Genomic DNA, 12,068 nt, shown 5'->3' with positions numbered 1-12,068 from the left:
CAGAGCTAGCTGTTGCTCTGCTTTTCAAGTAAATAAAATAACCATAAAAAATTAAAAAATCAGAAACAACTTAAATGTCTCCCAATGTGTGACCAGTTAATATGTTACATTTATTTATTTATTTACTTATTGATTTATTTATTTATTTTTGACAGGCGGAGTGGATAGTGAGAGAGAGAGACAGAGAGAAAGGTCTTCCTTTTTGCCGTTGGTTCACCCTCCAATGGCCGCTGCGGACGGTGCATCGCGCTGTTCCAAAGCCAGGAGCCAGGTGCTTCTCCTGGTCTCCTATGCGGGTGCAGGGCCCAAGGACGTGGGCTATCCTCCACTGCCTTCCCGGGCCATAGCAGAGAGCTGGCCTGGAAGAGGGGCAACGGGGATAGAATCCGGCGTCCCAACCGGGACTAGAACCTGGTGTGCCGGCGCCGCAAGGCAGAGGATTAGCCTGTTAAGCCACGGCACCAGCTGATATGTTACATTTATTTATTTATTTAAAAGATTTATTTATTAGGGCCGGCACCGTGGCTCACTTGACTAATGGGCGGCAGGTTCTAGTCCTGGTTGCTCCTCTTCCGATCCAGCTCTCTGCTATGGCCTGGGAAAGCAGTGGAGGATGGCCCAAGTGCTTGGGCCCCTGCACCCGCATGGGAGACCGGGAAGAAGCACTTGGCTCCTGGCTTCGGATTGGCACAGCACCGACCGTGGTGACCATTTGGAGGGTGAACCAAAGGAAGGAAGACCTTTCTCTCTGTCTCTCTCTCTCTCACTGTCTGGCTCTATCTGTCAAATATTCATTTATTTATTTGAAGGGCGGAGTTAGAGAAAGTAGAGGAAAAGAGAGAGAGAGAGAGAGAGAGAGAGAGATTGAGATCTTGGTCTTTCATCTGCTGGTTCACTCCCCAGATGGCCACAATGGCCGGAGCTGTGTCTATCTAAAGCCAGGAGCCAGGAGCTTCTTTTGGGTCTCCCACGTGGGTGCAGGAGCCCAAGGACTTGGGTCATCCTCCACTGTTTTCCCAGGCCATAGTAGGGAGCTGGATCGGCAGTGGAGCATTCAGGACTGGAACTGGCGCTCATATGGGACGCTGGCACTGCAGGTAGTGGCTTTACAGCTATGCCATAGCTCCCACCCAAATATATTGTTTTAAAAATAGACTACCAAATAGTATTACAGAATGACCTAATATTTTTCAAAGAGAACTTTGTACTTATAGGTTAGGAAAAGAGACTGGAAGGATATTAAGCAAATGTCAAAAGTATTCAATTCTTGGGTGATGAGAGTACCAGTGACTTTTATTAGCTTCCTTTTGCATATCTCTATTTCTTTTTTTTTTTTTAAAGATTTATTTATTTATTTGAAAGTCAGAGTTACACAGAGAGAGGAGAGGCAGAGAGAGAGCGAGCGAGGTCTTCCATTCGATGGTTCACTCCCCAAATGGCCACAACGACCAGAGCTGTACCGATCCGAAACCAGGAGCCAGGAGCTTCTTCCGGATCTTCCACGCGGGTGCAGGGCCCCCAGGACTTGGGCCATCTTCTACTGTTCTCCCAGGCCATAGCAGAGAGCTGGATTGGAAGTGGAGCAGCCGGGTCTTAAACCGGCACCCATATGGGATGCCGTCGCTTCAGGCCAGGGTGTTAACCCGCTGTGCCACAGCGCTGGCCCCCGCATGTCTCTATTTCTTGTAACAAATGCATATTACTTTTCTAATATACAGTTATGGAGAAAAAAAATTTGTTAAAGATTTATTTATTTGAAAGGCATAGTTGGGTGGGGATAGGCGAGAGAAAGAAAAGTTTCCATCTGCTGGTTCACTCCACTAATGGCTGCCAAGGACCGGGGCCGGTCCAGGCCTAAGCCGAAAGCCAAGCGGGTTCTTCCAGGTCTCCCATGCGGGTGGCAGGGGCCCAGGCACGTGGCCGTTGAAAACATTCTTAAAAACCCGCCCAGTGGTTATTTTGTACCTCTCTGATTTCTTAGCAAGAAAAGATCCGGGGTGTACAATGTTCCTCTTCGGCCGGAAACTCACACATACGCACTCCGGACAGCCGCATAGCGGTTCTTCTTCACGGGCCGCGGGGACAAGCCAGGCGGCTCCCACTCCTGCACCGCGGGGCGCAGCGGGGCCCCAGTGTTTACTCTCTAATGTCAGGAGTTAGAATCAGTGCTGCGCAAGGTCTCTTTCAGATGTAAAGGAGGCAGCATTTGAATCACAAATCCTGCGGGGGAATGTGGGCATTTTCTCCCAGCAAAACAGTCCTGGCTACCTCCCGCTGATCCCAGCTAGATCACAAACACTGCCTGGCCCAGGCCCTGGCGGGGGGCTCAGCAGACAAGGTGCTGAGTGAGCTCTCTGCTTCCAGCTCCGGAAGCCACGTCCCACGTTCCCCGTCTGCCTGGTCGCGGGCGCCGGACGCGGGATCTAGCTGCGTGTTGGAGGCAGCTGCACCAAGCACCTCCCCGAACGCTGACATGCCCTCTCCCGCCCGGGCCCTCGTGGCGGACACCCCCGAGCCCGGCGGTGCCGACTGCCGCCACAAAGCTGCGGCCAAGCGGCCCGCGCAGACCCCAAGACCTCAGAGGGGTCCGAGTGCCGCCGCCGAGGAGCTGTTTGACCTTGGACAAGTCCCTTCCGCCATGCGGGGCCTTTGCAACCGGCCCAAGTGGCCCCTCCCGGGACTAACGCGGGAACGGCCGAGCGACCTACAAAGCTTCTGCTTTCACGTGTTTATCGAGCTTCAACTACACGCGCTGAGGGGTCCGACACGCAAGGGACCTAAGGGGCGCCGCGCGGGAGCATCCAGAACCCGCGCCGCGCCGCGCCTCTCGCGAGATCTCCTCCCAGCGCTTCGCAGCGTCATCCCCTCGGCGGCCGTGGCGGCGACAGCGACGGCGCGTACGAACCGCACAGGGGCGGCACGTATCCCTCCGCCGCCGGCGCGGCCCGGCCCTCCCTGCCCGGGCCCGCCAATCCCCGCGCCTCCCGGCCTGCCCCTCGGCCTGGGCCCACCCCGCGCTCGGCGGCCCCACCCCAGCGGCGCCGCCCGCCCGCCCGCCCGCGCGTCCCTCCGTCCACCTGCAGCCCGCAGGAAGGCCGGCAGTCCCTCCGGCTGTTCGACCGAGGGGCGCCCGCCGAGCCCGGGGCTTGGGCGCTTGCTCCCCGGCGGAGGGATCCGTGGCGGCCGAGGAGGCGGTGCTGAGCCTGGGAGGAAGAGGCAGCTACGGCGGCGGCTGGGGCGGCGGCGCCGGCGGCTGGGGCGGCAGCGCATAAAGGGGCCGCCGCCGGGTGATGCGGTGACCGCTGCGGCAGGCCCAGGCGCTGAGTGGGCCCCGGCCCTCAGCCTGTCCCGTCGGACCCGCGTCCCCCACCTCCCCGTCCTCTTCTGCCGACCCGCGATCCCGAGGCGGCCTCAGGCCCCCTCGTCCCTTCCCCGTCCCTCCCCCGCCCCCGCCCCTGCCCGGGGGGCCGCCGCCGCCCGCCTCCCACCATGGCTCTGAAGAGAATCCACAAGGTAAGCCACCCGGGGTCGGGCCGGGCCGGCAGAGCAGCCTGCGGCCTGCACTTCCCGCCGTCGCCTGCGCCGGGCTTGTGGTCTCTGGATCCCGGTCGGCTGCCGGCGCCGGCCCCGCGGGGCGGCCTGCACACCCCACTCCCAGTGATGGCGCCCGTGGAGGCCCCGGCGCGCAGCCTGCGCTGAGGTCGGAGGTGCCCTCGCCCCCTCAGCGCGCCTCCCCGGCCGCCTTTCCCGGCCCGCGAGGTGTTGAGTCCCAGGGCCTCCGTCCAGCCTGGTACTGCTGAGTCGCGGGCCATTGTCCGGCCAGGCCGGGGGTGGGGGGGCTGGGCGTTGGGCTTCCCGGGAGCGCCCGGGCTCTGCCCACTCCGCACCCCACCTGCCCCAGTTCCCTTCGCAGAAGCCCCGGAGCTTGGGGCTCCTGGAGGAAGCCTTTTTGCCCGACCCTCAAGTAGTTCTTGAGTTCACTTACCTCTTGGGCGGTTGCATGCTTGGGCCATCCTGCTTGTCCAGAAACTGAGAGAGCACAAAGTTAGGAAGGAAAAAGCTGATCCTGATGAGGAAGGAGGGAAGTAAAAGCAGAAGGCGGTTTATTGCTTTGAGATTCCCATATGTAGTCGGCCACTAGCGCTTGAGTTTTGCAGAATTGGATCTACTAGATAAACGGTTACCCTGCAAGGGTAGCAACCAGTCATTTCAGAAATCTGAACATAGGCAACCACAGGAGAAATTTCAGAAAGATTGCTTTCCGTAGTCTCTTTGCAAAATGGCCTTTGAGGTTGAAATTAGGCGATACTTTTAGGAAATCCTTTTTAGGAGGAGTTTTACTATGTTTTCTGTTATAAAGGACTTTGCTCCTTAAAAGGAATGGTTATTAATTTCGTTATCTGGAAGGAGATTTTCCTGATCCTTGGCTGGAAACATAGCCTTCAACCGATATTGGAAGCTGTCAGTGCAGCTTACTATTGTGTTTTTGTTTTTTCTTAGAAGTAAGGAGGCACCACTGACATTTCTTTGGATGTTCCACTTGGCTATTCAGATTGGCTATATTAACCTGCAGCTGCTTAGGGAGAAGTAGGTGCTGGGATCCTGCGTCCTGAATGGTGGTGGTGATGAGCATGCAAAAGGGAGAGAACCAGTTTTCGTCTTGCCTTAAACTAAGAATGCAGGTTGATGATTTAAACACCTCAGTTCAGGCATTGATCTTCATTTCATTAAAGATTGGAGATTTTTATTGTGAAATTACATTTTTAAAAATATTTATTTACTTATTTGAAAGAGTTACACAGAGAGAAGGAGAGGCAGAGAGAGAGAGAGAGGTCTTCCATCTCTTGGTTCGCTCCCCAAATGGCTGCAACGGCCAGAGCTGCGCCAATCCCAAGCCAGGAGCCAGGAGCTTCTTCCGGATCTCCCACACGGGTGCAGGGTCCCAAAGACTCAGGCCATCTTATACTGTGTTCCCAGGCCATAGCAGAGAGCTGGATCGGAAGAGGAGCCCCAGGACTCAAACTGGCACCCATATGGGATGCTGGCACTGCAGGTGGCGGCTTTACCTACTAATGACACAATGCCAGCCCAACATTGTTTTCTATAAATTAGATCATTAGCGACATTTTTGAATTTAAAGCAAATGATAAAGAGCAGACTTTAGACAAAGTAAATCTTGTAATAGAATGAAGTGTTTGTTAAAAGAAACTTGAACTTAAAGGAAGGTCTTGGGAGTTAAAAGCAGGAGCACACTGAGGAATATTCTCCCAAGTGAAATGTTCGTGAATAAGTATTTTAAGACTTTTAGGAGTTACTAGCTTCTTACAGAGTTTAGTGGGGAAGTTATCAACCTGAGTTGACACTTGGTTTTATTTCTGTAGAAGAAATTTTTAAAACCTAAAGAGGATTGTGAGTACAGTGTGTAGTACCTTACAGATCCAGAAATGTAGCATTTAATCTGTACATTGATATATTGTGTTATAGATAACTGCTTTGGAGAAGAAAATAGCACTTTGATTCACAATACATATTTTAATCTAGTAATAGTTGTACCCACTAATAAGATTTCTTTTGAGTTACTATTTTCTAGAATTGTTTTTTTTCTAAAATACACCCTTAAAGTTTTTTTTTTAGTAAAAACAAGTTTGAAAATGATAATTTGAACTTTCAAATCTTAACATTAACCTCTTTTTTTCCCCCTGGTTTATAATCTAGAGCCATCTTCAAAGTTTGACACCTTCTCTAAGACTATCAAGAATTAGAGAAATGAAATTTATTTTTGCTGTACCAGTCAAAAAGATTCTGAAAGCAAAGTGGACTTAATTGTTTTCAAACTTTTTGTATGATACTATTTTTAAGTTGATTGGCAGATATACCAGGTATAGGTAGAACCAGTCCTATTTTACCCTCAAGTCCTAGTAATGTAGCTACATTGGAATCCCTAGAAGACTTGCTTGGCTTATAAAATTACCTTGGTCAGTTGGCTTTCCTGATTATCTTTCTCTGAAAAATTTTACTAAGTACCCTTTCAGCTTTAGATGTAATGAACTGCTACTTCTAGGCTCTAATAAAATTTTTCAAAGAAAAATCACATTTGACATGTTGGTGTCTTTAGGAGAAAGGTGGAGTGAAAGGGAAAGACAGATCTTCCACTCACTGGTTCACTTCCCTTGTTTCTTGACGGAGCTACGTATGTCTGTGCATTTGGCAGTCTTTTAAATGCCATGTCTTTTTTTGGAAAAAGGTTTTGGTGGACTTCATTTTGATACATGTTTTAAAGTCATCTGATCTCTGATCAGCGGAGTATACCAAAGAGGGTGATACTGAACATACAATGCAGTCTGGGACGGGGTTAGGATCCTCTGGGATGGTTTGTCTCTTCACCAAATGGCCCTAGTCTGTTAGTTTTGAGGTTTTCTGCTGACTTTATAGTTCTTCAGCTTTGATTTTGATGTTCTGAGCGCCTGCCTCTAGCAGCACCACCCCCTTTTCCAGTTGGCTGCTTCTCATCTGTTGTGGGCTAAGAAACCAGATCACGGAGCTTATTAAAATTGTGACTAAAATAAGATCCAGTAGGCTCTGTGAAAAGGGCTTCATGTATTCTGTGAACTGTGTGGTCTCTTTGGCTGATCAGAGACTTTTTTGGCTTGTTTCCTGTTTTTTTTGTTTTGTTTTTAACTTTTGTTATTCAGATGCAGGAGCTTCTCTTGTGTTCTTAGAGTGCCAGAATATTGAAATATAAGGTTAATTTGTGTATTCTTATGAAGGTTAAAAGGCTAAAATTAGGATACTAAAAGCTTCTTTTTTAAAACAGTTATAGGGTTGTATACATTTTAATGGTATCCTAACTTTAAAACAAACTAATGCCAGAATCATCCTGTCATCTTTTCTATTTCCATGATAAAGATTTTTATGGAGTGGGAGTCAACATTGTGGCATAACGGGTAAAGCCATCTGCGACCCTGATGCCTGCCTCCCATGTGGGTACTGATTCTGTGTCCTGGCTGCTCTACTTCTGATCCAGCTCCCTGTTAAATGCACCTACTAAAAGCAACAGAAGATAGCCCAAGTATTTGGGCCCCTGCCACCCAAGTAGGAAACCCAGTTGAAGCTCCTGGCTTCAGCCTGGCCCAGTGTTGGCCATTGTGGCCATCTGGAGAGTAAACCAGTGGATGGAAAATAGTGTGCTTGTTCTATCTCTCCCTGTCTGCGATGCTTTCAAAATAAATCATTTTTTAAAAGATTTTATTTATTTGAGAGGCAGGGTTACAGAGAGAGGGAGAGACAGAAAGTTCTTCCATCTTCTAGTTCACCCCCCCAAATGGCCACAATGGCTGGAGCTGGGCAGATCAAAAGCCAGTAGCCTCTTCCAGGTCTCCCACTCAGGTACAAGGGCCCAGGTACTTGGGCCATCTTCCATTGCTTTCCCAGGCCATAAGCAAGAGAGCTGGATCTGAAGAAGAATAGCCAAGACATGAACCAGCAGGCAGGCAGAGGCTTAGCCTACTACACCACAGCGCCGGCTCCCATAAATAATCTTTTAAAAAGCAGGTAAAGCCACCGCCTGCAGTGCCAGCATCCTATATGGATACAGGTTTGAGTCCCAGCTGCTTCATATCCAATCCAGCTCTCTGTTATGGCCTGGGAAAGCAGTAGAAGAAGGCCCAGAAGCTTTGGCCCCTGCACCTGCATGGGAGACACGGAGGAAGCTCCTGGCTCCTGGCTTCGAATCAGCGCAGCTCTGGCCTCTGCCTACCTGCCATATTGCCGGCCCCAGAAGTGTACTTCTTACCTTTCATTAGGATTTTTTTTTTTTTTTTGAGATTTATTTTATTTATTTGAAAGAGTTACAAAGAGAAGTAGAGACAGATAGGCAGAGAGGTCTTCCATCCACTGATTCATTCCCCAAATGGCTGCAGTGTTTAGAGCTGAGCCGATCTGAAGCCAGGAGCCTCTTCTGGGTCTCCCACATGGGTGCAGGGGTCCATGGACTTTGGCCATCTTCTACTGCTTTCCCAGGCACATTAGCAGGGAGCTGAATAGGAAATGGAGTCATCGAAACTCGAACTGGCACCCATATGGGCCTTTAACCCACTGTACTGTGGCACCGGCCCCCATTATGATCTATTTTATCTTTTTTTTAAAATTTATTTATTTTATTTCAAAGAGTTACACAGAGAAGGAAGGAGAGAGAGAGAGAGAGAGAGAGAGAGAGAGAGAGATCGAAATCTTCTGTCCACTGGTTTACTCCCTAGTTGGCCGCAGTGGCTGGAGCTGTGCTGATTGGAAGCCAGGAGTCAGGAACTTCCTCTGGATTTTCACATGCGGGTGCAGAGGCCCCCGTACTTGGGCCATCTTTCACTGCTTTACCAGGCCATAATAGAGAGCTGGATCAGAAGTGAAACAGTTGGCACCTGTATGGGATGTTGGCACTGCAGGTGGCAGCTTTACCTGCTACGCCACAGTGCTGTCCCCATCAGGACCAAATTTTTAAAGATTGTTTAAGAATGTTTACTAGTGGGGGCTGATGTCACATAGGGTAAAGCCACTGCCTGTGACACTCAGCTGCTCCACTTCACATCCAGCTCTCTGCTAATGTGCCTGGGAAAGCGGCAGAAGATGGCTCAAGTACCTGGGCCCCTGTGGGAGACCCAGAAGAAACTCTGGCTTTGGTCTGGCCCAGCCCTTGCCATTGCAGCCATTTGGGGAGTGAATTGCTGGTTGGAAGGTCTCTCTCTTCCTTTCTGTCTCTCTCCTCTCTAACTCTGCCTTTTAAATAAATAAAATAAATATTTAAAAAGCAATATTGGCCTCAACTGGTGGGGCCAGCATCCCATATGGGCACTGGTTCATGTCCTGACTGCTCCACTTCTGATCCAGCTCTCTTCTTATGGCCTGGGAAACTAATGGAGGATGGCCCAAGTGCTTTGGCCCCTGCACCCATGTGGAAAACTTGAAGAAGTTCTTGGTTTCTGGCTTTTGATTTGCCCAGCTCTGGCTGTTGTGGCCATTTGGGGAGTGCACCAGCACATGGAAGACCTCTCTGTCTCTCCCCTTCTCTGTAACTGTCCCTCTCAAATAAATAAATAATAGTTAAACAATGTTTACTAGAGATATGGTATCATATTTCATTAATGTTGAGGTAACAATTGAGTGAATTCCTATCAGAATGATGACATAAGTTAGCAAATAATCCTGTGGAGTACTGGGAATTTAACGTAATGCATGGTTGATTGAAGATGATTATTTAAATCATACTTATTTTATTTTTTTAAAAATTTTTTTATTTTTGACAGGCAGAGTGGACAGTGAGAGAGAGAGACAGAGAGAAAGGTCTTCCTTTGCTGTTGGTTCACCCTCCAATGGCCGCTGCGGCCAGCACACCGCACTGATCCTTAGGCAGGAGCCAGGTGCTTCTCCTGGTCTCCCATGGGGTGCAGGGCCCAAGCACTTGGGCCATCCTCCACTGCACTCCCTGGCCACAGCAGAGAGCTGGCCTGGAAGAGGGGCAACCGGGACAGAATCCGGTGCCCGGACTGGGACTAGAACCCGGTGTGCCGGCGCCGCAAGGCGGAGGATTAGCCTGTTGAGCCACGGCACCAGCCCATAAATCATACTTATTTTAGAAAGTAAACCTACTGGCCGGCGCCGTGGCTCAACAGGCTAATCCTCCACCTTGCGGCGCCGGCACACCGGGTTCTAGTCCCGGTCGGGGCACCGATCCTGTCCCGGTTGCCCCTCTTCCAGGCCAGCTCTCTGCTGTGGCTAGGGAGTGCAGTGGAGGATGGCCCAAGTCCTTGGGTCCTGCACCCCATGGGAGACCAGGAGAAGCACCTGGCTCCTGCCATCGGAACAGCGCGGTGCGCCGGCCGCAGCGCGCTACCGCGGCGGCCATTGGAGGGTGAACCAACGGCAAAAGGAAGACCTTTCTCTCTGTCTCTCTCTCACTGTCCACTCTGCCTGTCAAAAAAAAAAAAAAAATTAAAAAAAAAAAAAAAAAAGTAAACCTACTTTCTTATGGAGGACAAGTTTCTCTTTTTCTTGAGGTTTTTTTTATTATTCCATTAGTAAAGGATTCTGCGCTTTATAAAAGTTCATGGAGTTGAGGAACTTTTTATGGCTCTATTTTTGTCTCTCAGTGTGATATACTGTACTGCTGACCCTTAAGGAGGAGTTTCTGACAAGGTCCAATTCCGAATATTGTAGTCCACAGAGACATGGCTGCTAAAATATCTAGGCAGTTCCGAGGCTAGGAATACTTGACTCATGCCTGATGCTGCCAGGAACCTCTGCTGCCTCATCTTGGAAATGCAGGAGCACACTTGTTTTCTCTATAGAAAAAAGAAGTTTTAATGGTTAGGTTCCTAGGCTAACCTTCAAAATACGAAACTATAACATGGGGGAATAAAGTACTATTTGGTCGTCTGTCTACAGAGTTAAGTGAGATTTCAAGTCATAGAATCATTAAATGTTAGCACTGTAACACATCTCAGTTTCTGCCTGAGAAGACCATGTGACTTACTTAGTAAACCTAGGGCTGGATTAGGAATCTGAATTTCCTGACTGTGTTCAGTGTCTTTTCTAGTAAGTCAAATACTACCCTTTCATAGCTGTTAGGTATGTAAAGCCAGGGGGTAAACCCTTTCTTCTTTTGTTCAAAAAGTTGGATATCTTCAGTATGTACTGGAACCTGAAGACTTTGCTCAACTTCCCTTCATATCATTGTTGAGATGTTCTTAAACTCCTTTAATATTATGCAAATTTGTATGTTCTGCTGTCTCTCATATTTGTTTTGTCAAATTGTTTTTTTAAATCTCTGTAAAAATTATGAACCATTGTCCTACCTTTTTATTTCCCAAAGATTTTATTTATTTGAAAGGTAGAGTTACAGACAATGAGAAGGAGAGATGGAGAGAAAGGTCCTCCATCCGCTAGTTCACTCCCCAAATGGCCACAACGGCCAGAGCTGGACTGATCTGAAGCTAGGATCCAATAGCTTCTGGGTTTCCCAGAATGTAGGGGCCTAAGCCCTTGGGGGATCTTCTACTATCCCAGGCCATAGCAGAGAGGCGGATCAGAAGAGGAGCAATCAGGACTAGAACTGGTGCCCATATCGGGTACTACTGGTGCCACAAGTGGAGGATTAACCTACTGCGCCACAGTTCTAGTCCCTGTCCTATCTTTTTTTTTTTTTTTTTAAGATTTATTTATTTATTTGAAAGTCAGAGGTACACAGAGTAAGGAGAGGCAAAGAGAGAGAGAGAGAGAGAGAGAGAGAGAGAGGTCTTCCATCCGCTGGTTCACTCCCCAGATGGCCACAATGGCCGGAGCTGCACCGATCCGAAACTAGGAGCTTCTTCCGGGTCTCCCACATAGGTGCAGGGGCCCAAGGACTTGGGCCATATTCCACGGCTTTCCCAGGCCATAGCAGAGAGCTGGATTGGAAGTGGAGCGGCTGGGTCTCAAACCGGCGCCCATATGGGATGCCGGCGCTTCATAAACACTGGTTTTATCTATCTCAGGAGATAACCACAGTCCCTATTGTAAGAGAAAACAAGATTCTTACACGTGAATTCTTTTGAATTTCCTTTCAGTCATTAAAAAAACCCAACAAATTTCAGCCACCATTTTTAGAATCCTTACTATGTCAGGAATTACTGAGTCTTCAGCAGTTCTATGAGAATTCTGAAAATTCCAGTTTATGTGTGAAAATGATGACTTGAAGCAGTAAACAAACTTGTCCAGGATTGTATGGTTATGGTAGGACGAGCCAGGATTCAGATGCTGGTATTCTTGACCATAGAACCAGTACCTCTGCAGATTTACCATCTGTTTTCCCCTTTTGTCTCTGGAGAAGCTCTTCTTTTGTCTTTGCTAAATGATTGCTTTCCATCCTAATCTTAATTCCAGGTCCTTGCTCTCTAGTAACTGTCCCTGTTTTCATAGCTCCAGTCTTTTCTCCCTGCAGCACCCAAACCTATATAGGATTTCCCTTCATCCTAAAAAAAAAGCACAAGATGAAAAAAAAATTTTTTTAAAGATTTATTTATTTGAAAGGCAGAGTTACA

At 48.8% G+C, this 12,068-nt stretch overlaps 1 protein-coding gene across 2 annotated transcripts in view; it reads left to right on the top strand.

The window, feature by feature from the left end:
- The first annotated feature begins 3,069 nt into the window (after nucleotides 1-3,069).
- UBE2D2 (ubiquitin conjugating enzyme E2 D2) overlaps nucleotides 3,070-12,068 on the top strand; it is a 55,028-nt gene continuing 46,029 nt past the window's right edge. Inside the window, exon 1 of one of the 2 annotated variants that reach the window (XM_062189046.1) lies at nucleotides 3,070-3,513. In XM_062189046.1, coding sequence (XP_062045030.1) covers nucleotides 3,490-3,513 — 24 coding nt within the window. In that variant the 5' untranslated portion in view covers nucleotides 3,070-3,489. The remainder of the gene's footprint in view (nucleotides 3,514-12,068) is intronic. The other variant, XM_062189045.1, reaches the window with a different exon arrangement.

Source organism: Lepus europaeus, chromosome 4 (assembly GCF_033115175.1).
Source record: "Lepus europaeus isolate LE1 chromosome 4, mLepTim1.pri, whole genome shotgun sequence".
Lineage (NCBI taxonomy): Eukaryota > Metazoa > Chordata > Mammalia > Lagomorpha > Leporidae > Lepus > Lepus europaeus.
The sequence above is the reverse complement of the archived record's forward strand: the minus strand, read 5'-3'. Positions and strand labels throughout refer to the sequence as shown.